Raw genomic sequence first — 27,453 nt, 5'->3', positions numbered from 1 at the left:
AAAACTGATTATCTACTGCTCAATCAAGAGACAGCAAGAGTTAATGGCTATGATTTGGCTAGTTTAGCAAATGAAACCCGTGGAAATTAGGACACCTGACATATACAACCTATCCACTTCAGTTAATTCTAGATGTTTTGCTTATCTTACACTAGAAACAAAATTATAATGTAGGGGAACTATTTCAAGATTAATTTTGCAAGATAACTCAAAAGAATCAGTAGGTTAACAGAATCAAACCACAATTTCTCACACAGAGTTATAAGAATAATCCACTGTATCTTTCTCTTGGCTGCATAACCAGCGAATTCAAGGTTCAGGGAAAGAAGTAACGAACTATATAACAGAAGATCTGAGTTCTAACTCACGTTCCACTGATCTCTTATTTGATTCTGTTATCTCTTCTGTAAAAGTAAAAAATATTTGCTTCTAGCCATTTCATATGACTGTTGTAAAAAACAAATGAGATAATATATATGAAAGTACACTGAAAACCAAAGTCCAATCTTATCAAATATAGTTTTTTCCCAATAGTTTATTTATACACTTGATTACTCCAAAATAATTGCTGAGAGCTTTCAACAAAACCAAATCCACTGAAACAAGAATAAAAAGGCAGAAGTCAAGTAACTGATTTGCCTCTATGTGTGTACAGTGATTATATAAGGAAATCTAGCCTAAGGAAAGAAAATGCATAAACTTAATTGAGACTCTGGGCAGCCAAAATAAAGAGCAAAACATCATGGGTTACAGTTTTATTTAGTAAAACAAAAATTCAAGTTCACAATGACGGATATGCATTTTTCTACCTAAGAGCATAATCTCTCAAACAAGACATTACTATCGGGGACAGTGAACCAAGTAACCGATAAAATTACTAATAGTATTAATCAAAAACATATCTAATTTACGGAAGGAATGTAAACTGGTGTAGCTACTTGGAAGGGCAACATGGCAGCATGTTCAACAACTCCACTTTTCAGACGCTATCCACTGACACACTACTACATATATAAAGATATTCATGTAGCAATATTTGAAATTGTAGAAATGTCCATCATTGGGACAATGTTTAAATAAATGTTATATTTATACAGTGAAATATAATGCAGCTGTTAAAGAAACAATATACACAATTAGATGTGTGTCTATGTATATAGACAATGTTTAAGAATACATGACAATATGAGTATGTATTAGCAGAATGAAAAGGAAGGGAGGAATACATATCAAACTTTTTACACGGGGGAGGGATGAAAAGGATCTCTGCTTTTTATTAATACTACACATTTATAGCCTTTGAATTTTGACAACCATATATTCATTTTGTAATACATAAATGTTGCTGAGTATGTGAGTATTCATTATATTGATTCTTAAGAAAAATCAAGACCGTAACATTAATTCAGTACCATTAAGATCATGTATGTATACAGAATGAAGATAAGGGAGGAATATAATGAATAAAATTTAAAAAATCTCAAAGTATTAATCTCTTAAAACTAGAGATTTTCTGGTGCTTGAAGGGGTATGTGCCAAATTAAACACATAAGGGAGGGTGGTACTTTTTCAAACGTCACTTCCCTATTTGAGACTTTGATATGTTTCCTTTGTAAAGAGCATGATCCCTAGATCAAGTGAGAGTTGCTGCAATAGTGAGTAACTTATTGACAGGAGTATATGGTATCCCTCAGGTGTGCTGAAGTTGGGGGAAAATAAAGATCATGTATCACTGTCTTAGAACACACATCTTGAATAACTAAAATTATCTGGACACAGGGAGTGCGCTCATTAGACTAAAAATACACACACACATGCCAATATAGACAAAACCTCTTTATCTCTGACGACAAAGAACTTAAGGAGAAACACCACTGTGTTCTAGTGAACGTAGATACTGGACAAGAGGTTTAATCAAAACTACTTACTATGAAGTTTCAGTTTTGGAACAGCTAAAAAGATTGCCACTTAGGAATCTGTTTCTAATACAGCTGGAATGGAAATTAGTTATAGAAACCAAGGTTGAGCTGTAACTTGAAAAACAAGAAACTTGGGGGTCAAACTTTTAAATCTATTTCTGATATAGACTACCCCAGGGCATTAGAAGACTAATGCAGCAAAGGAGTTTCAAAGTGTACATTTAATTTGTAACTATGGAAGGGGGGTGGGGGGAGAACCTATATCATGAGCAGCACTGGGTTTAGTGAAGAAATCAAAAGGTGTAGGGAAAGAGGGAAAAAAGTACCATTCACACAAATGCTCCTGGTCAAACAAAAACAAAATTCAGCAAGTATCTTGTAAGAGATTTAGTTAAAGAAGAGATCAAAGAAGAAGAGAGAACTAGGTGCCAGTCAAAGCTATCACTGAAATGGAAACTTTAATAATTTTGCTAGAGAAGCCTTTGCTTCCTGTGAGCGAAAGCAAAGTGTCCTCTTAATTTCAGCACTCCATATGTTTACATTATCAAAATTGACTACACTACCTTTTATGTTAAAACACATAATAAATAAATGCGCTGGTAGGGGGTAGCTACACCCATTCCCCTGAAATAAAGTAGGAAGATTTTAAAATGCTACTTTTAGAAGAGAAATAATTAAAATAGATGAATAATGAAAACATTTTTGGCCTTAAACATATCCAAAGAATTATATCTTTATCTGAACAAACAAATCCCCAAAACTCACAGTCTCTCTTAACATCATGTATTACCTGAGGACTAAAATCTAGTTTCAATTACCGGTTAAAAAATTTCTAGGGACCCACGTGTCTGCACAAAACAAAGGGACATTTAAGGGGCTTACATACTTGAGTCACCCTATCTTAAACCCTGAAGAAAAGAAACTACTTCAGTTAAAGACATCTGTATACTGAGCAATAAAGAAAATATAATAATGGAGCATGACTGACAGAAGACACAGCACCTATAACTGCTGTAAGGATAATTCAATCAGTGGTTTCTCCTCTTGCTTTTGAAAACAGAATTATCTGTTACTCACTATACTGTCCACTGCTAGTTTGGTAAATTGGAGTTGGCACTGTTACAGTGGTGATGGCAGGTGCTGAAGTCTCCTCTTCAGACTTCTCTTCCTCAATCCTTGGCACTCCTGGTGCATCAGAAGATAAGTCATTCAAAATTTTCCTAGAAAAACACAGAACCATATTAATTAAAAGTAAAATATACTAGGTAAATATAAATAATGGGAAAAGATCAGAAAATGGCAGAAAGTTGCTAATACTTAGGATGGAAGTTTAAAATGGAAGAATAAACTCCAAATGGATCAGGGGTCTAAATGCAAAAATGAAGTACGCAAGTAAAAAAAAAAGAAAAAAGAGATGACTTCTTCCTTAGTACGGGTGTTGGGAAATGCTGTAACCATGACTCAAAATCTAGGTAAATTAAAGATTAATGAAAATAACTACATAAAAAAAAAAACTCTATTGCATGGCAAAGGACATCAAAAACAAAGAAGAAAATCACTAAAACTGGGAGAAAATATTTACATAAATCACAGATAATGGGCCGATATCCCTAACATACAAAGAATTCTTAAAAACTAAAGGGAAGACTAAAACCCTGATTTTTAAAAACGGGCAAAAAACTTCAACAATTTACATATATCCACATATAAGACACATGAAAAGATGTTTGGTCTTGGTCATAACAATAGAAATACAAATTAAAGTTATAGAGATGCCACTTCTCAACTCTCAAATTGATAACAATAAAGTATAACAATATATTCTGTTGGCGAAGCTCTGGGAAAAGAGACACTCTCACACTGCTGTCAGGAGCATACGATAGGTACAACCCTCAGGATTGGAATTTGAAGACATCTAAGAAAACTACATGTGTTTATGCAGCAATCCCACTTCCAGGCATTTATTCTTAAGATACATTTCAGTAACACAAAAATACACATGCATAAGTTTATTCATCAGAGCACTGTTTATAACTGCAAAATATAGGAAACAACCTATATGCCCACACAAAGGATTGTGGTTGAATAAACTATGGTACATTCACATAATGGAATACTATAAAGATATAAAAAAAAAAAAATTGTGCAAGATTTTTATGAACAGAGTGATTTCCAGGATATTGTTAAGGGGATAAAAGCAAACTGCAAGAGGGAATCTACAGTATAGTACCTTTTGTGTAAGAAAGCAAGGAAAATAACAAAACACACATATGTGAATCTGCTCATGTGTTCAAGAATAAAATCAGGAAAGTTATCTACTGGAGATGGGTCGGGAGAAAGTGAAAAGAATACAAGAAATGGGGTGGGGGTGATTCTAAGTATGCTTTCTTGTACAGTTCTGACTTTTGGAACCAAGCTAATGTTTCACATCCTCAAAAAAAGAAAACAAATGCAGCAAGCACGGGAAAAAAAACTCTAAAATAAAAAACAAACAAACCTTACCATGTTTCAAATAAATAGCCACACAGAAGAGGGAAAAACCTTACACAAGTAACCTCTGACGTGTTAAATTTATAACAAACTACTTTGAATTATTAACTTCAACAGTATATATATATAAAAAAAACTCTGTTCCTATATAGTGCTGTCCCTTCCCTTTTACGTTACTGTCACAAATAACATACTATAGCCAATTATATCTTTATACATTGTGTGCCCATTAACACAGATTTATAATTATTGTTTTATGCATTTGTCTATCAAATCATATCAGGTAAAAAGGAACAGTTACGAACTAAAACTATATTACTACTGGCTTTCATATTTACCTGTTATTACCTTTATTTTTTTGTATGGCTTTGAGTTACTGTCTAGTGTCCTTTCATTTCAGTCTGAAAGACTCCCTAAAGTGTCTGTTGTAGGGCAAGTCTACTAGTGATGAACAGAGGGCATCCTTCTTTTGGTCCTGATCTTTGGGAAAAGCTTTTCATCTTTCACCATTGAGTATAAAATCATAAATGTCCTTTATCATGTTGAGCAATTTCCCTTATATTCTAAGTTTGCTCAGGACTTTTATCACTAAAGGGTGTTGGGTTTTGTCAAATGCCTTTTCTGCAAAAATTGAGATGATCATTTTTCCCCCTTTGTTCCATTAATGTGGTGAATTACATCGATTTTCTTATGTTGAACCATCCTTGCATTCTTGGGGTAAGTCCTACTCGGTCATGGTGTATAATCCTTTTAATACGCTGTTGGGTCTGGTCTGCTAGTATTTTGTTTGGTTTCTTCCCTTGTTACAAGCTTCGTGAGATTTTCTACTTCTTCTCGAGTCAGTGTAGGTATTTTGTATGTTTCTAGGAATTTATCCATTTCACTTAGGTTTTCCAGTTTGTTAGCATATAACTGTTAATGATATTCTCTTATAATCCTTTTAACTTCTTTAAGGTTGGTAGTAATGTCACCACTTTCATTTCTGATTTTACTTACCCAGTGTCTTCTCTCTTTTTTAAATCAGTTTAGCTAGGATTTTGTCAATTTTGTGGATCTTTTAAAGAACAAGCTTTTGGTTTTGTTGATTTTCTCTACTGTTCTATTCTCTATTTCATTTATCTCAGCTCTAATTCCCTCCCTTATTCTAAACACTAGGTGTTTACCAATGTATCCTTACACTGCATTGGCTTTTTTGGCAACAATGTCACATCACTGAAAATTAGCATAATTATCTTTTTCAAATGAATTCTTGATCCAGAATTCTATACTTGAATAACTGATTTTATTTTAAACCCAAGTTTGGAAACTTTACAATAATTAGCCCCAACATTTCATTCGTTTTGTTTCAGTGTATTTCCCTTGGCTGCTATGAACTTTCAAAATACTTATTCTTCCTTTCATCAGGGAATTTTTCTGTAAGGTTGTCATTTGCAAATCTGTTAAGCGTGGCTTCTATGTTTTTCAGCTTACTTGTTAATAAAAATACCAAGCCAGATGAGCCAAGTAGAGAGCATTTTGGGAACTTCCTCTGCATATAAGCTAATCACTATAAAGCTGGTTGTTCCAATAAAAATTCACCTCGTATTATGATATATGTCTCACAAGCATATCCTAATAACTTTTATTAATTACCATGCTATAATTGAGACATAGAGTCTGGTTTCAGGAATTCATAAACTTAAAACAAAATAATGGTACTCCACTGAGAAGGTTTCACTGTAAGCAAAGATATTATTACCTTTCATGAACGCAACTTTTTCTCTACGTATCTGTGGTCTCACAGCATCCTGCATTTGATTATTAATTCAGGTTTTAGTATTTTAATGACCTTCACTAGAATTTAGGTTATAAGCCAATTAAGGCAAATAAAGGTGAATTTTCTTCAATATCAAGCTCACTTTATGAGCTCTACAGCTAAGTTTTGCCTAGAACTTAAAATTTTTATATTTAAATATATAAAGAGAAACCATGTGGCTTGTTTCTTAGAACCTGGTTCCATCTGCTTCAGGATCAAAGGTGGTATATACTAATCTGAGATTTACTTCAAGTCAAAACCTAACATTAGCTATATTTAAAACAAAAGAAATTAGGAGTATAAATACGTACAGCATATACTCAGGATCATAAAATTTCTTAAGACTTCAAAACCAATTTATTGGTATTCATCATTTAGGATCTTTAGTAGTGAGGACAGAGATAAAGGATAGTCTAGTAACCAAGTAAGGACAGTAAAAAAAAAAAAAAAAAATTCAATATCTCTTTGGAAAATAGAAATAACTTATGCTAATAACAAGGAAGAATATTAGCTCAGCACAAAAACTACAGTAAATTGCCCCTAAAATTTGAGGGTGCCAGCAAAACATCATTCTGACACAACTAGTAAATTAGCATAGTCTCAGAGCTGACATATAACTGGAAAACTGCTATAACCGTATCAAATGTATTTCAAACTTTCTAAAAGAAAGACAGCAGCCAGTATAGTCTACAAAAAGAGGAAAAGAAAAATTAGTGTTTATCCAGGATTGTTCAGAGGAAGAAATGCTCTTATTCCATAAAATAAGCTTCGACATGAGAGAAGTAACTTAAGATGAAAGAAATAATCCAAAGGCACTGACTTCAGCTGCCTTCTAACATCTCCTTACCTGCAACTACTCCTGTTTATCTTTGATTCTGAGTTCTTTTAACTATTAATTTCCATACCTGTAAGAAGGCCTCCTTGAAAGAATCTCTCTTCGTTTCTGGGAATCAGTAACGCTATCCACTGATTCCTGTGAATCTTCACTTTCTGCAATAGTAGAAATCTGAAAATAAAGAAGAACTTTATCTTGATAATCAAATTTAGTTCCCATAAAATTTTTATGAATTTTAAAGAAAAGTCAAATACAAAAAGATATATTTAAACCTTATAAATACTTCGATAGAAAAAAAAAATCAGTTCTTACGGGAGACAACCATACTCACTTTACCTACCTTTCCCTTTACTCTATAGATTATAAAAGATGAAGTCCAAAATCAAAACCAAACTTGTCACCATTCAGTCAATTACAACTCATAACAACCCTACAGGGCAGAGTAGAACTGCCCCAACGGGGTTTCCAAGGAGCAGGTGGTAGATTCAAATTGCCAACCTTTTTGTTAGTAGCCGAGCTCTTAATCACTGTGACACCAAGGCAGAGAACTTAAATTTTTTTTGGTCAACATCAAACTTTTGTGATATCCAAATGCAGAGTAATCTCTTTTAGGACTCCATGTAATCAATCCTGAATGTATCAATGTTGTCAGTTATTTCCTTTCAGTTGTTAAAACTACCAACTAAAGTAAGATTTCTGATATGAGGGAAAGAGTAACTACATACAGTCTTAAGTCTATATAACCCATTGCCATCGAGTCGATTCCAACTCATAGCGACCCTATAGGACAGAGTAGAACTGCCCCATAGAGTTTCTATACAAATATTTTTGTCTACTGTGTAAACACTTGTATATTTATAACTGTACTAATTAAGATTGGTGATATCACCACAACCTTCTGGACTGTGGTTTTTGGCAAGTTATAATAAACCCTTCCCCTGACAGGGAATGGAACAGAGTCTCTGATGCAGCAGGAGAACAGTGGGATGCAGATCTCAAATTCTCGTGAAAAGGCCAGGCTTAATGGCCTGACAGACTAGAGGGACCCTTTGTTAGCCCAAGACTGGAACCATACCTGAAGCCAACTCTTCAGACAGGGATTGGACTGGACTATAAGATAGATAATGATACTGGTGAGGAGTGAGCTTCTTGGCTCAAGTAGACCCACGAGACTATCTGGGCAACTCCTGTCTGGAGGCGAGATGAGAAGGCAGAGGGGGACAGGAGCTGGCTGAATGGACATGGGGGATACAGGGTGGAGAGGAGGAGTGTGCTGTCACATCAGGGGGACAGCAGCTAGGGTTATATAGCAAGCTGTGTATAACTTTTTGTATGAGAGACTGACTTGATTTGTAACCTTTCACTTAAAGCACAATGAATGAATGAATGAATGAATAATTAATTGAAAAAAAAAAAAACCTCTGGTTACATGTTTCAAAGTTGGCATGCTATAATTTTTATCGAGCAAAAATTCAAGGTAGAGAACGTGCATTTCTGGAAACTATCTCCGAACTGGAAAATAACACATGAATAAAGATTTTACATGGGAATGATAATAGTAACAGCAACTAGCATTTATTAAGAGCCCTCTATTATGTCCATTTAATAGATGGAAAAACTAAGACACAAACAGGTTAAATAACTCACCCAAGTCACAAAGCTAGAAAGTAGTGGAGCCACAAGGCATTTTTAGTCCATTTCTAGACTAGAAGTTCACTCACCTAGGCATACCTGTCTGACAAATTTTTATCCAAGTTTCTTTAGTCTAATCAGCAGTAGGCTGTCATGCTCTTTACTGAGCTCAATGCTTATAATCTTGGTTAGATTTAACCAAGGCAAAAGCGTCTGTGTGGGTTAGCACCCTGTCTAAATTTCTGGCAATGGCAGTAAGAAAAAATATTCAGAAGCAGTGAGAAATTCCGAAGGTACTCTTTTTATGTGGTCTGAGGCTCAGGGCTCTGGAGAATAAGCACTCATTTTGACAAGGTTTTGTGATAAACACGCTCACTTTAAAATGAACTGTGTTGAGTAAATAATGCTCTATAAAGTACACCTATAATAATATAATGTGCTCTACCTAAAAACTTAAAGTTTAAGACGTATAATTTTTAAATACTTAAAAATTAACAGGCAACATTTAATTAATTTAAAAATAACTGATAAACTGTGATTCTCTGCAGAGTAATAATGCTATAGTTACTGCTAAAGGAGCACAGGAAATTATTTCTTACTAATTGGCAGCTGCAGGGTATAGACCACACAGAATGAATTCTCAGACACATTTAACAGATCAGGAACTACGAAAAGGTCTTAACAGAGGGCCAGAATTTCAAGATGTAATAAGGCTGAACTCAAAATGGACAGTACCACGATAAATATTGTTTATCTTCATTAATATTCCACTTAGAACTCTGTTACTTTCTTCCTCCCTCTGCCCTCTTTGCTTGACTCTCATATTCCTCACCCTTCTTTTAAGGACATATAGTGACTCTGGAATGGGAAATATAACATCCCCAAGCTGAAACTTATTTAAAAAAAAATCCCCAAACATGCTAGGTAAGCTACCCAAAGAACAATATCAAATGAAATAAATGTTTTTTATATGTGGACTTTGATGGTGTTTTTCTTTTTCTTTTTTCCCCAAATGCAGTTGATCTATGGCCCTTAGTGGACAAAAGGTTCCCTCCTGTGATCTAAAAGATGTTGTATATTCAGACAGAAGGAATTAACTTATCACCGTATGGTGATTACAACTCTTTAAATGTAAAGGTTATTCAGAGCTATTCACATCACATCACGAAAGTAACATTTCCTCTTTGAGGATACTATCCAGGGAGAACTTAGAACTAAAAAGCCAATCCCTATGAACTGACTAAAAACAAAAAAAGCATACTGAACTTGTATTTCTGAGGTTAATACAAATCATGTCAAAAAACTTTCTTATAAATGATAATAATTATAGTGCAGTATAAACCCAATACCAAACCCACTGCTCTCGAGTTGATTTCGATTAACAGTGACCCTACAAGACAGAACAGAACTGCCTCATATGGTTTCCGAGGCTGTAAATCTTTACGGAAGCAGACTGCCACATCTTCCCAAGGACTGGATGGCAGGGTTTGAACCACCAACCTTTTGGTTAGCAGCCAAGTGCTTTAACCACTGAGCCACCATAGTTCAATGTTTTAAAAATTATTAATAACAACCATTTGAAAACTTATATCCCAATTATACATACCATGGATTACTGTCACATGCCAATGATAGATTCCCTTCCCCTGGCCCTTGCCTGCTGTCACCTTTCCTTTTACTGACTCCTTCTTGAGATCCTTTGACACGTATTTAATTTTCGCTATTTGTAAGTCAAGAACATTTCGAAAAGCCAAACCAATTTCATACACAATATTTAGATCTATATTTCTCTGCTTTTTGTTTAAAATACCTCCTATTTGTTATACAAAGTGAGGAAAAAACCTTCTTGTCATAATATTATTTGAAATTTCAAAATTACATAGCGACTAGACCCCCCCAAAAATAATGGTAACATTAGATGTTTTCTCAAACTATACGTGGTCCCCTGGAAACTTAAGTACAGGTAGTCCCTGACTTATGACTTATTCGCATTATGATGAACCATACTTATGACCGTCCATTTTTTTTTTTTTTTAATGAGGAAGAGGAAGAAGTTGTCAAAAATTTTTTACAGTAAAGGATTAGCTGAACTAAACTAAATCAGGGGCTTCAGTTGCTTGAACCCATGGGCCTAAACACTGATCACTTAGCTAAAGACTATAGGCAGATTCAGGAAATAAGAAATATTACCTCGAAATGAATGAAGAAAAAAAGAAAAGGACCATACAGGTTAACTCTAATTTTCTGACTAGAAATGTCATCCCCATTCCCAGGGATAATCTAGAACCTTCCACAAGTGGAGTTACTACCATAATTGACAAAATGCCAAGGTCATCCAACTCTTTTTTATCACTGGAGTAAATTTTTATGATTTGTGTATTTTTTTAATGTATGTATTAAAACATATCTGTAAGTTTATATGTAATGTTTCCAACTCTCAAAGACAAAGATCAGATTTACAAAGATACTGATAATAAAATGCAATAATAATGAAAACTAAAAAATAATTTGAGGTATTAAACTTACCTCAGAAACAACTTACGATGGACTGGTCAGAACAGAACCCCATTGTAAGTCAGGGACTACCTGTACTTTCCCTGGGTAGAGTTGAGACCCATGGCAGGTGCAGATTTTTACTCACTAGATTAAGAAGCTAAGAAGCTTAATAAAAGTCTAGAACAATAATCTCCAAATTCTTTTGATCTGCAGATCACACTTGTAAATAAAAAATTTTACATACATACCTTAATCTTGTAATTTTATGATTATTCATATTATAAAACAAAAATTTTGAAGAGATAAAATAAAAACATATTAAAAATTTATTTCTAAATTTCTTGAAATCACTTAACGCTTCACTAATAGTGAGAATGATGTGATTTAATATGCTTCATTAAAAAAATCTTCATTTTAATACTTTATAATAAAAATAGTAACACAAAAATCTGATTCTAGGCTCAAGTTTTTGAAATGTGATTCAATACCTGCTATTGTTGAAAAACAGATCTCACAATAAGATGCAGATTCAAAATTAAGTGAATTTTCTGCTGGGCTTACTAAATAAGACAATCATTTTTCATTTTTATCTATCAATTATGAAAGCTTTTGATGAGATTTATCTAGTGTATTTCCATCTCCCTGGCTCTCAGTTATTGCATGTAATAAGGTGTTACAATTTAATATTTTTAACAAGCTCAACACCTACTAGAACTCTTAGAAGATTTCCAAATAGTTTACAAAATTTCTTAGAATTTTTAGAGATGACAAACTTAACACCATTTGCAGTAAAAAATAAATATAAGCATGGAAACATTTCCAAGCTTCCATTTTTAAAATGTTCTCTCCACAGCACAAGTTTCTTCCAAATAGCAGTTACTCTCTCATGCATAGTTAAAATGTCATTTTTCCCCAGAAAGGATAGTTCAAACAGATTTCTTTTTCCAAAAATATCTGTTAGGTAATAGATTCCCTGCAAGTCTTTGCTGGCCATCATTAAAAAGATCGGAAACTTTGGAACATATGTCTTAATGTAAAAGAAAAATAAATAACTCACCTTTAATAGACAACTCTTAAACACTATGTTACGTGATCATCATTGAAACTCTATGTGTACAGATTTTCAGGGTTGTCTGCCATCACGTTACGAAGTACTGTCAAAAGACTCTATCGAAAATCTCATCTCCAACTACTCTCCCTTGCTCACTCTCCTACATCAACATCTTCCTGCTATTTCTTGATATGCCAAGCATACTCTCCTCTCAGAGCCTTTGAATTTACTTTTTCTTCTACCTGGAATGCTCTCCCAGATTATTAGTACACCTTAACTTCTTCACTGTCTTCTGGTCTGCTCACCCTCTGACCTGATCACCCTATTCCCCTCACATCATTCTCTATCCCTTCACCCTGCTTTAATCGTCTTCCCAGAACTTATTGCCACCTGACATATTTTATTTGTTCATTGTTTGTGTCTCTTCAGTCATACATGATCTTCACCAGAATAAAGACTGAGTATTTGTTCAATGCTATCTATCCCAGCACTCCTAACAGTGACTGGCACATAGCATGTGATCAATAAAAATTTGTTGGTAGAATTAATGTATTAATCGAAGATAATATAATACATAAATCCTCTGGCACATTTAAATTGCACTATACTGAAATATGGCCAAAACTAAGTAGCAAAAAAGCGAGGATGCCACTGTCAGTCCCTATACATGATATGACTCCCATTATTTTTAGGGGGATATTCAGATCATCTGTGAGGTGTAACTTCCAGATTTAAGGATAAAGTTAGGGTACCAATGTCAAGCCATATATGAAATATTAGTACAGCTTAGTTTCTAGAATTTTTAGATTAAAAGACTGTAAATAGAAGTCTTAATACCTTATTCTCACATCGAGAGAAACGTACCTTGTATATTTTGGAAATGCTGGTCTAGAATACTAATATCCTCCTATTTAGGAGTCTGAGGAACCACTCCTCTCCTTGTATGATCACCTCTTCTGATGTTGTAGATTACTTCCTATTTATTAGTGCTAATTACTGTTTATATCAGCTGAAATGACCATTAAAGTTTAACAGATTCTCCATGATTTAGACCCTTGAAAGAAAAACAAAATAGAAAACCCCCCCAAAAAACCAACAACTATATTTCTGTCTCTATTTGTAGAATCCAGTCTTCAAGAAGCCCAACTTCTCTTTCTTAAATACTTAAACTTAAAATAATAGGCATAACTCACCTTAATGAAAAAATGTTTTCTTAAAAAGATTAAGTACATACTTCTATCGTTAATGGCCATATAAGCACCTGCACAGAAATTATTTTACCCCAATATAAAAATTAAAATTAAGAATACAATCAACAATTAAATATATAACTAAAAACTGTAAACTTAACAAATCTGGTGGCTGTAATTTTAGTAATTTTTCTGTGTTCTTTATAGAAAGACCTCCTTCTATAAGTGAAAAAGTAAAGACTGACTTGCCCAAGGTCATTTTGGCTTATCAATGCCCATACCTGGTCTGGAGTCTAGGTCTCCTAGTTCAGAGGTCAAGTTTTTTCTACTACTGTCAAGATGAGAATATGGGGAGGGGAACAATACAGCACAGTATAGAGAATGGGAAGGTAGCATTCAACAAAATAAAAACTGAGGCAAAGAGTAGGAGACTATTGCTCATGGTAATGGTGGTTCCACAGAAACATCAAGTTCTTAGGTCTTTACTTGGACAACACTGTCTTCTACTTGATAACAAATTCCATTCCCAGTATCTTTCAGCATGGGTATTCATATAACTTGATGGTTTCACATGACATTTCCTTTTCCCACTTACGTGGTCAACAAAACCAAAAGCTCAGGGACAGAATGTGGTAGATGTAGAAAACAGCTGCTCAATAACTCAATAGCATAATATAGCTGACAAAATCTAACATGCTCCTTGATGACATTTATAGAATGCCTGCAGAACAAAGGATGCATTTCTTCCCTCTATAAATGCATATTTAGACTATTTCAACTAATTCTGGCTACCATACTCAATCTCCCACAGAAGAAAACAATCAGGATGATGAAGAAGAATCAAAACTAGACCATATAAAAAATAGCTGAAGAAAAACAGGAGGTTGTTTAGTCTGGAAAAATTTTTACAATTGGAAGGGTGTGGGAAATGAGGAATAGGAAGGAGTCCAACAGAAAAGGAATTAGATTAGCTTACCTAGTTTCATAAGATAGAGCAGGGATCACTAGGTAAAAGGTTTAGAAAAACATTTTGGCTCACCACAGGGAAGACTATTTTAGCAATCATCCCTGATTGTAAATACGTCACCTCAGGAGTTAGAGCTTCCTCTCCCTAGAAGTGTTAAAAATAATGCTGGACTACCATGTGGGGGAGAGGAAAAACATTATATATGGGAATTAGGCAACAGAATGAGGGATGGGTGAGTAGCAAGTACGGCCTAGACTTAGACGGTCTCTAAGGGTTTTCATGCCAATCTTGAAATTTCATGTTTAAAGAGGAGAAGGACAAAGACAAAGTTCTCACCTTCCTTTCTAACAATAGTTTTCTCCAAATCTAGGACCTAGGACTCACCTGAGTTCCGGAGAAAAGTCTTTTTAAGTCCTTACAGGAAGACTGTGAAGCAAAAAATATGAAATGGGAGGCTGGGGTTATGGCCTACTTGAATGAATGTTCTTTTTTTTTTTTTTTTTAATAAGCTCATCTGCAGAGATCTATATTGCTCTCAGTTCCCTACAGTTAAGTAGTCACCTTCAGAGGTCTACTATGCCTTTATTCCCATTGGATCCAATCCAAAGGAACACAATTTCTCCAAAAAGCAGGGCAGTATGAGTAGTATAATTCCTGACCCTTAAGGTTCACCTTATGAATATACCATTATTTCAAAGTTATATCATCTGACTAAAAACCCTAAGCACATGTGTTTTATGTGATCACTAAGTTCAAATAATATCTTAAGTAAGGTTGTTAATTTTTGATGAGGGTTTTTACCCCCAACTGCAGGTTTAAAAAATAATTACAGTGTTATTTTTGTATATCAATTTTCCTTAACTGAGGTACATCTATCCAAAGCACCATATGGTAGCTGCTTCATGACATTCTTTCACTTTTATTTCGAACTAGTTGTCTAGTCTCTCCATCAGACACTGTTTGTCCCCCCAAATTTCCACTTTATCTCATGTATTTACTTACTCCAATGAATTATTTTTTCTCCTTTAGCTTAATAAAGTCTTTTTCGTATATGTCTGTTTTTGTATACACATGTTCCTATATAGACGCAGCATATTCCTCCACTGTGAAGTAAAATTAACTTTACTAGGTGTGTTCCTATTTTCATTACTAATAAAAGGAGAGAGATATGGCTATAAACAATAGTTATGAAAGTAGATGTACAACTTTTTATACACATACCTGAACTGTCTGGACCTGTGGAGACTGAATAACTGATGGCTGGGCCGCCTGAATAACTCCATGGACTTGAACTGTCTGACCATTGGGCAGCTGTACTAAAGTTACCGTGGGAGCAGATGATGTTGCATGAGCTGCTGGCATAGATACCTATGGTGTTGAACATGGAAAAAAATTACCATCACAGATACCTTCTTTAGAGTATTCATGTTCAATATGAAGTAACTTTTTAGCAGCAAAAAGATGATCTTTCTGCTAGATAAGTATTTCATTGATGGGAAAGACACTAATAATTACATATAATATTCTTAAAACAAAATAAAACTACCTTTTAACTCCTCCCCACCAATAAACTTTTTTAATGTGCTATCAAAACATGTAACACACGTTTCCTCTGAACACTAAATACCACTTTAATTTGTATGGTGTTTTACATTTTCCCACCTGTTTTTATATCTAATTTTTCATTTTTGTCTTCAAATAAATCCTATAGAAGACTAGGCAGTAAGGATTATCTTTATTTTAGAGACAGAAATAATCACTGCTCAAACGAACAAAAAAAACCCGTTGCCGTCGAGTCGATCCCAACTCACAGCGACCCTAAGTAATTTACCCAAGGCCAAATGATATGTTAGCCTTGAAAACCATAAATCTTCAAAATATTATGTATTAAATAAACCATGTTCTAAACTTAATTATTCTATTACTGACGAGGGCTCTCAATCTCAGGCAAAACTGACCTACCAAGTCTAGAAAAAATATATACCTTAAAATATATAAAAAAAAATATACAGCATAAAAATAACAAGTATGCCTTTTCCTTAACAAGAAAGGTTGCTATGACTTGGAATCGACTCGACAGCACACAAGAACAATAACAAACGTGTCAGGACGTTAGAACTGAGACTACAAAAATGAGACATACATGGGTCCCTGCCCTCAAGGACTCATGGGGGGAGGAGTGAAGGAATGGGGAAGAGAGACAAAAGTAAATATACTTTAGTGCAGTAATGAGATTTGCTTAGAAAAAAATGGACACATCGAGGAAAGCCACCAATGCAATCTAAGAGTAGTGAGGCTACCAGAGAAGGATATGAATTTGAAACAAAGAATACAAATTAGGCCTCTTATAACTTACAAGGTAGAGGAGCAGAAATTTAAAGGCAGACAGGTTGTTGTTAATGTTGGTTGCCATTTAGTCAATTCTGACTCATGGGTGTGCAGAGTAGAACTGCTCATGGGGCTTAAGGCTGTGATCTTTCAGAAGCAGATCGCCAGGCCTATCTCTTGAGGAATGTCTAGCTGAGTTTGAACTGCCAACCTTTCAGCTAGTAGTCAAATACCTCACTGTTTGCACCACCCAGGAACTCCTCACTAGTAAAAGCAAAGAGAAACAGCATGAGTCTGTGTGTGGCAAAGAAGGAGCAAAAACAGTTCAGTCTACTGGGGCACCTAAGTGTGTTACTATATAATGTAGGAGTGGGAAGAGATGAAATAACCGAGGTGGGCAGGGGCAAGATAGGCTAGTCATGAAGAACTCTGTGTCATATTCAAGAACTTGCACTTTATCCTGAGGGTATTGGGGAAGCCAATGAAGGTCTTTTGAATTCCTGAATATCGTTATGGTGAGGTTTGCATTTTAGACAGATCACTTCAGTAGCAGTATGAAAGATTTATATATATATATATTTCAGGGGAAGAAAAAACTAGAGGTGAGCAGATCGGTAGAGAAATCCTATACAGGAGTCAGGTGAAATGATAAAGGCCAGAAATAGAGCAGTAGGGATGGGAATGAAAGAAGTGATTTAATGAAAATTCAAGAAGCAGACCAGGCAGGGCATTTTGAATAAATGGGTGAAGAAGGTGAGAGAGAAATCAAAGATAACTCAGATGCTTCATGTTCAAGTGAAGACTGGCAAATGGTAGGCCATCAACTGAAACAGGCAATGCAAGAAGTAAGGAGAAGCTTTTTGGTGGTTTGGGAGGCGATAGAAGATGATGGGAATGGTCTGACATCTGAATTTGCAGAGATGTTTAGAAGGCAGTTAAATATCTGGCTGTGAAGACTGGAGCAAAGATCCCTATCAAAGGCAGAGTCTTTGGCAGAAGTTAAAACTATGAGCTTCCATCTTTGGACAACTGGGAAGTCTTTCCTTATTAATCACTTTCTCTCTGGTCAGTAACTGTAAGTCTTGCTTTTTAGGGAGTGGTTCTCAAAGATGTGATCCATGGACTACCTGCATTTGAGTCACACAGGCTGCTTATCTGAAAAGTCAGAATCTCTGATTGATCCAAGAATATGCTCCCCTACCCTGAAGTTTGAGAACCAAACTTAAGGTTATTCAGAGTATATCATCTCACTTCCATATAAAAGCTCTTCTAACATTTGAAGCAATTACTATGTTCTCTTCCCTGAGTCTTCTCTAGGGTAAATATAACCAGCTTACTCAACAAACAATCCCTTCTCTACCCCGATCATTCTATTATAATGGCTCTTTTCATTACAAGTTTATTAAATACAGAAACACAAAAAGGAAATAAAAACCATTTCTATTCCTACCACCCAGAGCTAATCACTATTAATATTTTTGCTATAGATCTTCTAGGTGTTTTTTAAGGCACATACATACAACTTTTATTAACGTGCTATCTCTAAAATCCATTCTGAATCTTTCCATACCACTAGTCTTCTTTAATCGTTTAGTGGTTGTGTAACAGTAAAACATTACATAAATTATTTAATAAATTCCTTATTACTGGATATCCTAATTCTTTACTTAATCCATAAAAACTTACATTCTCACAGTCAAAACCAATATTTTTTGTTTTGTTTTTACTTTTAAAAATCTGTAAATTCTAAAAGCAAAATAGGCTATCTCATTATTGTTTTAATGTGATTTTTTTTTTTTTTTTACTAGTTAGGTTAAATTTGTTTTTCCTGATCATTGATAAAATCAAAATCATCTTGGATTTGAGAATTTTATTATACTGTTCTAATATTTACAAGGTAACATTAAAAAATAATAAGTGTAAGAATTATGAGTGAAAATTACCCCCAAATGTATATGTGGTTAAGGAAATTGGATAAGCAAGTGAAAAAAAACTTTATAGTTGGGAATAAAAAGAACAACAACAACAAAATAAATGGGAACAGGTTATCAGTGGACCTAAAACTCAAATCTGATCATGTCACTCCTCTTTTAAAAACCTGATAAAGATGACAAATCAAATTCATGCTTATAATTTTGCTTCCTCTCCATTCCCACTTAAACCTGATGGGACTGCTTTTGTTTTTATAGCAAAATCACATGAGTGTAAATGGGAAAGGAGCTAATGTCAATAGGGTTTTGGAGACTGAAAACAGATGTATGAATGGTAATGAGCCTGGAAAACCTCAGAAGGCCAACTTATAAGCTGGAGGCAAGGAAGGCCACAGAATCCTCAAGAGGCTCAGGATCTAAGGCACCCTGGGAGGTGGAATGAAAATATGGAAGACTTGGTTGAAGGCTCTTTGAGAAGCACCTGGATCTCCTCCCAAAATCCCTGTAGAAGAGCAACTAACATACCTAACTCTGACAGAAAGACAGAGATTTAGTCTCTGGGGAGATAGAGGCACCGGACATTGTTGAAGGTGAAGTACCAAACACAAGCTCTCTTCTCCTGTTTGGCTTCCAGGTATTTACTCTATAAAAAAGGGATTAATGAAGCATTCTCTAGGTAACCTGACCAATTCAAGAGGAAAAATCTAAAAGATACGGACATTCGGGACCACCACAACCACTCTCCAGTGAAGCTCACAGTTGTCGGGCCTCAAACATATCCAGAGAGTTTCCAATACAAATTCTTGGTTCTTGAATTTTAAACCCAACGAGACAATTAACAAATTATCAAAAATTTTGGGAAAGCTTCTAATACGAAAGATAAAGACCAAAAGCAATTGGGAAGGGGGGAGGGGAATGAAGTATACGGAGGAAAATCTTTGTGGGGGAAATGAAACTTAAGCAAAAAAACAAAAACAAAAAAAACGGCCTCTAATATTCCCAGAGATAATATATTGCCTTATACAAATATAATGGTATTAAAAAATAAAAGGACTATTCAGAGAACAAAAAAGAGGCTTCAGGAATATGACAACACAAATAAAAAACTGAACAGATGGGTTGGAATGTGAAGTTGAAATCTTCCAGAAAGCAGAGCAAAAAGACAAAGTGACAGGAAATAGGAGAGAAAAGAAAATTAGAAGATCAGTACTAGAGGTAAAACATGCGGATCAAAAGGATTCTAGAGGGGAAAAATGGGGAAAAAAATCATAAACCAAATAACTTAAAGAAATTGCCCCGAATCTTAAGACATGGCCCCCAAAGTACATAGCATAAATGGATGAAAACTGATCCAAACCAACACCATCAGAATGAAGTTTTAAAGGACTGCGAATAAAGAAAAAATTTTATAAGATGCCAGACATACAAAATAAGAAATAGATTTAGTCTTTTCAAATAGCAATACAAGAAAATGTTGACTGTAGATCAACGCCTCCAAAATTCCAAAGAAAACTTTTTTTCTCCCTTTGTTCTTGCCACCTGCCTCTGCCAAGTTCATTCATTTCATCTCCAGAATGCTTTGTCTTACTCTCAAGGGCTGGAGGTGTACCCTGAAAGAACTTAGGAGAAAACATAGAGCAGCCAGCCCATCCCTTCTGCTATTTTCCTGCTAGATGCCCAGTATCTGGTCCACACTTTAACTGAACCAGACATCCCACTGTGGTAAGCCTTCTTATTTCCCAAGATCCATTCATGCTCAGTGACTCCCCTATGAGTGCTTTTAAACTCTTGGGGAAGCTAAAACTAGACATCCCAGAGCCTCCATTCAGCTTATTTTCTCCTGGGGGACTTCACCTGAAAGAGCAATATCACACTCTCTTACGCAGTAAATTTATTCCTGCTACTTGGCTTTTAGGCTACCTTTCTCATGCATACCAACCAATTTCAACCCATAGCGGCCCTAAAGAACAGAGTAGAATTGCCCCATTGGGTTTCCAAAGAGCAGCTGGTAGATTCAAACTGCTGTCCTTTTGGTTAGCAGCTGAGCTCTTAAACCACTGTACCATCAGGGCTCCTTCTTGTGTGTGTGTGTGTATATATACATACATATACATATACACATAGGTATACATATAACTGTTAAGAAAGTATTTGAGGAAAAATACATAAGAAAAAAATTAAGACAAGAAACTATAACTTTAAAGATAAAATGTTTAAGACAAAGTCAAGACAAAAGGAAAGAATCATGAATTATATTTATGTTGTGGGTGCCATCAAGTCGTTTCTCACACTGTGATACCATGTGACAAAGTAGAACTGACTCAAAGGGTTTTCTTGGCTGTAATCTTTATGGGAGCAGATCACCAGGGAAAAGAAACAAAAATTACTTTCATCCTGGAAATCTACTTCTGTGTCAATTTATTTGCTTATCCTATTTAGTTTAAGCACATTTAAACTTAACTTTTTCAGATGATCTGTACCCCCACACCCCCAAAATAAATCTGTACCATATAAAAAAAAGCAGTTGTCACAGCCAGTTTTCATCCTTGTTTGAGAGAAGCAATTAATTTACCCATCAATTAAAATGTAGTATTCTGAATCATGTCCCTACAAATAATGCATTAGTGTTTAACAATATATTTTACTGTTTTATTACTGAATTAATTCTATCATTTCTAAACTAAGGTTAACACTAATAGGTATTCTAAGAACATCTCTTCTCATTCTATGTATAGCTCTGTAATAAAAATTATCTTGTCTAAAACACACTCCTCTTGGAAGAGATACAACTTGGAGAAACTGTTCCATATATATTTTTATACCTGGGCTAATGTGGCAATCTGTGGCTGGGCTTGAACTGTCATTTGTTGGTTTTCAGCTTCTGTTACAGCTGCATCTCCACTCTGCTGGTTCTCTGCTCCAGATTCCATGGTCATTTAGTTACCTACAATCACATGGAAGAGTGTTACAAGCACTACAGTGCGTTGTGCTCTTGTTGACTTTAAAGGCAGATTTCAAGTTATAACAGGTTTCCAAATGCACTCAGAAATCTAGTTAAAATATCACGCAGCTGAGTTATTGCCAAAGGAATCCAAATTTGCTGAGCTGTAAAAGTTCTAGTCTCTTAAGAACAAACAAAACTTTCTTTTCCCTGTTCTTTCCTAAAGGGATATTACGCCATCTAGAGGTATGAAGGAATTCCTCTCTTCTATTATGTACAACTGTGGTGTTGGTGAAGAATACTGAATATATTGCGGACTGCCAAAAGAACAAACAAATCTGTCTTCGAAGAAGCACAGCCAGAACGCTCCTTAGAAGCAAGGATGGCAAGACTGCGTCCTACATACTTTGGACATGTTGTCAGGAGGGACCAGTCCCTGGAGAAGGACATCGTGCTTGGTAAAGTTACAGGGTCAGCAGAAAACAGGAAGGCTCTCAACAAGATGGACACAGTTGCTGCAACAATGGGCTCAAGGACAATGACTGTGAGCATGGCACAGGACTGGGCACTGTTTTGTTCTGTGGTACATACAGAGTTGCTATGAGACAGAACTGACTCAACAGCACCTAACTACAACAATTAATATATCCTATTTTTTTTTTTTTTTTTTAGTAATATGGAGGGTGAAAGGGACGACAGCAAAATTAGAATTTTTCCAAACTGTTCCAATCAGGAATAGAGAGAGGCTGGAAGGTAGAAGTGAGCTGATGACAGGGTCTATGAGATACTGGCTTCGTGGTACCTCCTATAAGGGTATCCCCTCCTATAAAAAGCAGAGAAACTATAAACTGTTGTTATGGGGGTGGCTGTTCGGAGACTACTGATAGGACAAACTTGGTCTAAGTTTCTAGTGTCTAAGTGGTGGGGTGTCAAGGTAGAGCAGCGAGATAAGTGGCCACAGAGCCAAAAGAGAGGCCCCAAACACTGAAACAGTTATAGTGCTCCAACTCCTCACACCCCATGTGTGGTACACAACACCACACACATACATACACACACACGCCGGGCAGGGGGGAGTGTAATACCTTCATTTTAGATTTTTAATTGCAAAATTTTAGATAAGTTAATCAAGGCTGATCTTTTTTACTTTTTGAATTCCATTCTGTTAAGTGCTTAATGTATCTGCTGCGTAATCCGGCACTGGATGACAACAGAACTTAGTGGAGAGCAATTCCTAGCAGCAGCAACTACATGGAGGTTAAAGAAATTTCTGATAACTGGGGAAGGAATCCTATCTAAAGGCATCAGGAGAAGCGGGGCCGTATCCTACTAGTGCACCACTGTTTTCATGTAATGCCTAGCATATTGCCTGTCACATCTATTAAATAAATATATTAATAGTGAGGGAATATTCCACAAATAACACAAAAATCCCAATACTTTTCTAGAATTCTTTATTATATAACTTTGAAATCAACAATTAAAACTGTCACTGATCTTACACGATTACTACATACCATCACAAGATATCACATACTTATATACTCTGCCATCATTCACAAGGTGCTGTAAACAGAAAGTTTTACAAGTGACAGTTAAAAATGGAAGCAAAAATTTATCTGGGGAAACGAATATAAACAATTTAGAAATGCCAGATACCACAAAACACAGAAGACAAAGGAAAAGATGAGCAGATTTGACATTATTATTTAAAACATTTATATGATAAAAAAGTCCTAAGACAAGGGTGCTGGGAGAAAATATCTGCCATGTATTTAATCAACACAATAACATCCGAAATACAGAACAACTACTAGTCAATAAGAAACTCTTATTGTTGACTGGTTTACAAAGACAGATAATCAAGGGTGTTCACTACAGAACTCTTTATAATACCAAAAAACTAGAAACGAACACCCACCATTAGGAGGACCATTAAAGAAATTACAGCAATTAAAAAAAATGAAGTCAAACTAAAATGGCATGCAAACCTTTTCAGGCCAGACCGAGTAAAAGGACAAGTCACAGAACACATTGTAAAACAGAGCCTCATTTATCCTGAAAACAAGCAAGACAAATTGCTGTAAAGGAATATGTACAGAAAAAGGTGTGGAAGGCTATACACACTAAACTGTAAGTAGCAGCTCTGGAGAAGGAATTAGGATTTGGTGGAACTGGACAAGGTGATGACTTTCACCTTTTACTCTTCATACCTCATCATTTTAGTCTTAAAAACCATGAATGTGGATTCAGGATTACTTGTACAATTAAAAAAAAAATTTAATATAAGAAGTCATGTATAACATTTTTTATTAATAATGAACCAAACTGTATTTCAATCATGATCTTGAGATACCTGCTGACAAAACTCTTTCAAATACCAGATACTCTTAATATGAAATTATCATTTTTACTTAAATTTTGCCTAAATTGTTTAGCCAGCATTTCCAAAAAGCCTGATTTTAGAAATTATCAAATAACTTCTATTATTACCACTTGTGACAATGTATTGAGTTGTGCACTTGTGATCTATGCTTTTAATCTACAAAGTTTAAGGCATCGTATGTAATAGAAAACAACAGTTTCACTACTCTACATGTCTATACTTTTAGTCTGAAAGAAAATAACTTGTGAAAGGAAAAAAAACCTGATCTCAGTAACTGTAAAACATACAAATGACACAATCAAGAACAGTACAGAGTCAAGCTAAGTCAGAATAGAAACCCACAAACTTTTCTCAATTTTTCCCCTAAGAGTCATCATTTTTGTTAGAATGAGGGTAAAGACTTTATTTCAAGCCAAAATTTTTTAGCTATGCTGTTATGGATATATAGTTTCACTCCATCGTTTGATTAAAAGAAATCTAAGGCACAGATGGAGTCCCTGGGTAGTGCAAACAGTTAAAGTGCTCAGCTGCTAACCAAAAGGCTGGAGGTTCAAGTTCACTCTGAGGCACCTCAAAAGAAAGGCCTGGTATCTAATTCTGAAAAATCTGCCACCGGAAACCCTGTGGAGCACACTTCTACTCTGACACAAATGGGGTCACCATAAATGGGAACTGACTCAACACCAAATGGTTGGCTGGTTGTCGATAAAGCACAGATCATGTTTCTTTTGTTTTCTGTTTACACTATTGCACACAGAGACTATTTAATATTTTCTGCCATTTAAGGTATAGGGCATAATTACAACTTTTTGTTTCATAAAATATGTTTATTACTATCATAATAAAGGAACAAAACCATTTATTAATATAAATAAACTCACTACAGCTGTTTAAGGACACATTCAAAATAAGAGTGCAATTTTCATACTTCTTCCTGGTCCAACTGGATATTCTAAACAAGGTGTGATATGTCCGATGGATAAGATTTCCCATGTAAACTGCTGGTTTTATAATCACCTCATTCAGGCAGCCTACCCGTCCTATGTGAAAGAGCTCCCTTTTTTTCAGGGTAGGGGACAGTCTTCTTAATATATAAGGTGAAGCTTGAGTAGAGATTATTTGTGCAACAGTACAAAAAATATTGTTATATTTATTACTAACAATATTTTGCAGAGGTACACCTATAAGTATCTATCTGTAATACGTAATGGTTTTTACAGAGTGATTTGTTTCAGATGAAAAACTCACTGACTCAACCAAAACAGATATATTCTTTTAGTTCAGGACCTTGAAGATACTTAAATAGCTGTCTCCCAACCAGACTAAACTAACATTTAAAGGGGGTACATTAATTTTGGGACTCTGAAAGCTTCTGCTCTTTTTGCTTATAATCTCACCAGAAGTAGGAGAAAAAGACACTATGTTATCATGTGTGAAATTTTGATTTTTTTTTTAGCCCACTAAAGTCTGGCCACTGGAATCCCTGAGTGAAACAAAAGGTTAAGCACTCAACTACTGAAAGGTTCGTGGTTCAAACCCACCCAAAGACGCCCCAAAGGACAGGCCCGGAGGCGATCCGCTTCCAAAAAAATCACAATTCTACTCTGCACACATGGGGTCACCATGAGCCAGAATTGACTCAATGGCAACTAACAAGCAGTAGTTTGCCCAGCAGCACAGTATGAAGACACAGAAATGTTTGACACTAGAGCCAATATGAAGGTTTCCAAAGTTGTATGAATACAAGAGACTCCTAACAAATATTTTTTGGGAATTAAAAAAAAATGCCATAAAATAAGAAAAAGATCAGTTACATGGGAACTGTGTAAATACTGTGCCTGAACCATTGGAAACAAAATGGACCTTAGAATTCACTTAAAATTCAGCATTGTGTAGCAGCTCTGTGATTCCTGTTTTTCCAATAATACTGAATTTTCAAAAAATTTTTTAGAGATTGATGTTTAAGATTTGGGGATTTTCATGATTTATTCCCCAAAACTAAATGAAACTATGAATTTAAAACAAATTACAAAATAATGTCATGCCTAAAAGACAAATTTTTTAAACCAATTCGCAAAGATATATACCATTTTACCATAAAGGTCTTCAGAGTCTCCCTACCTGTTTGATATTTTAAAATAAAAAGCAAAGTGATTCTAGCAATTCTCAGGAATTACTAACTCAATCCTGAAAGACACAAAAAGGCTGCTATAGGTAGTTGGGAAAGGGAGTCCAGCACTTAGTGGAAAGCCGGATTTGTCATGAAGTAGCAGTTGGTAATTAGAAAAACTACTTTCAACTCCTTGAGTATGAGTTCCCTCATATGCAAACATAAAGGGGGATGAATTAAAAGATCTCTTCCAACTTTAAACCCTATGATGATCTTAGGAAATAAGACCACAAAAAGATATACGTACATACATAATTATACATGCTACATAATAATATTTATAGTAAAAGAAATACTTTAAGACAGATTGAGTAAGTATAGGTCACCTAGCCTCTTGATTCCTGGGCAAATACAGAGATACACTATGAAATGACTGCCAAAAGGAAGAACAAATCAGTCTTAGAAGAAATACAACCGGAATGTGCCTTAGAAGCAAGAATGGTGAGAATTCATCTTGCTTATTTTGGATATGTCATCAGGAAAGACCAACTGACAGAATAAGACATTGTATCTGGCAAGGTGAAGGGTCAGTGAAAACGCAGAAAACCCTCAGTGAGATGGATTGACACATTGCCTCAATAATGGCCTAAAACATATCAAAGATGAATAGACAGGACCAGGTAATGTTTCATTCTGTTATACATAAAGTCACCACGATTCAGAACTGACTCGGGACAACTAACAAGTAACTAACAAACATTCATTGATGTATTTTATCATGAGAATGCGATACAACTTCATAAAATTAGTAGTGCTTTTCTAAAATGCTTCAAGACCAGACTATTATCCAATGAAGCTTCTGTGTATGCATATTTCCCGTTGGAGACTTCGACTGTGTCTCTTTTACTCACTGTGTTGCTCTGGTCACAACTGTTATTAGATAGTTATATAGTCTCTTTTCTTAATTTCAAAGAGGATAAAACTGTTTATTTACTTTCTTAGAAAGCTTCAAGACTTACTGGTCTGACAGAGACTGGAGAAGCCCCAGGAGTATGGCCCCTGGACACACTTTTAACTCAGTACTGAAGTCACTCCTGAGGGTCACCCTTCAGCCAAAGATTAGACAGGCCCATAAAATATGGCAAAATGGGCACACTAGCCCAGGGACAAGCACAAGAAAGTAGGAGGGGACAGAAAAGCTGGTAATGGGGAACCCAAGGTCAAGAAGGGGAGAGTGTTGACATGTCACAGGTTGGCAATGAATGTCACAAAACAATGTGTATCAACTGCATAATGAGAAACTAATTTGTTCTGTAAACCTTCATCTAAAGCACAACAAAAAAAAAAAAAGGAGAAAAAGCTTCAACAAATTGACCTAGGCT

General features: G+C 35.3%; 2 protein-coding genes across 10 annotated transcripts in view; one reads left to right on the top strand and one right to left on the bottom strand.

The window, feature by feature from the left end:
• The window catches only part of METTL21A (methyltransferase 21A, HSPA lysine), a 373,666-nt gene that overhangs the window by 33,505 nt on the left and 312,708 nt on the right, over positions 1 to 27,453 (top strand). The gene's annotated exons all lie outside the window — the stretch shown is intronic.
• The window catches only part of CREB1 (cAMP responsive element binding protein 1), a 62,864-nt gene that overhangs the window by 17,133 nt on the left and 18,278 nt on the right, over positions 1 to 27,453 (bottom strand). For 2 of the 3 annotated variants that reach the window (XR_007517937.1, XM_049887987.1), the window contains exons 2-6: positions 21,457 to 21,578; positions 15,597 to 15,743; positions 14,760 to 14,801; positions 7,110 to 7,210; positions 2,997 to 3,139 (exon numbers count right to left, since the gene is read on the bottom strand). Coding sequence is in view for 2 of the 3 variants with exons in the window: in XM_049887987.1 (XP_049743944.1) it covers positions 2,997 to 3,139; positions 7,110 to 7,210; positions 14,760 to 14,801; positions 15,597 to 15,743; positions 21,457 to 21,570 (547 nt within the window). In the remaining variant the exon portion in view is untranslated. The remainder of the gene's footprint in view (positions 1 to 2,996; positions 3,140 to 7,109; positions 7,211 to 14,759; positions 14,802 to 15,596; positions 15,744 to 21,456; positions 21,579 to 27,453) is intronic. The other variant, XM_049887988.1, reaches the window with a different exon arrangement.

Source organism: Elephas maximus, chromosome 6, assembly GCF_024166365.1.
Source record: "Elephas maximus indicus isolate mEleMax1 chromosome 6, mEleMax1 primary haplotype, whole genome shotgun sequence".
NCBI classification, from domain to species: domain Eukaryota; kingdom Metazoa; phylum Chordata; class Mammalia; order Proboscidea; family Elephantidae; genus Elephas; species Elephas maximus.
This window is presented reverse-complemented; position numbering and strand designations above follow the sequence as displayed.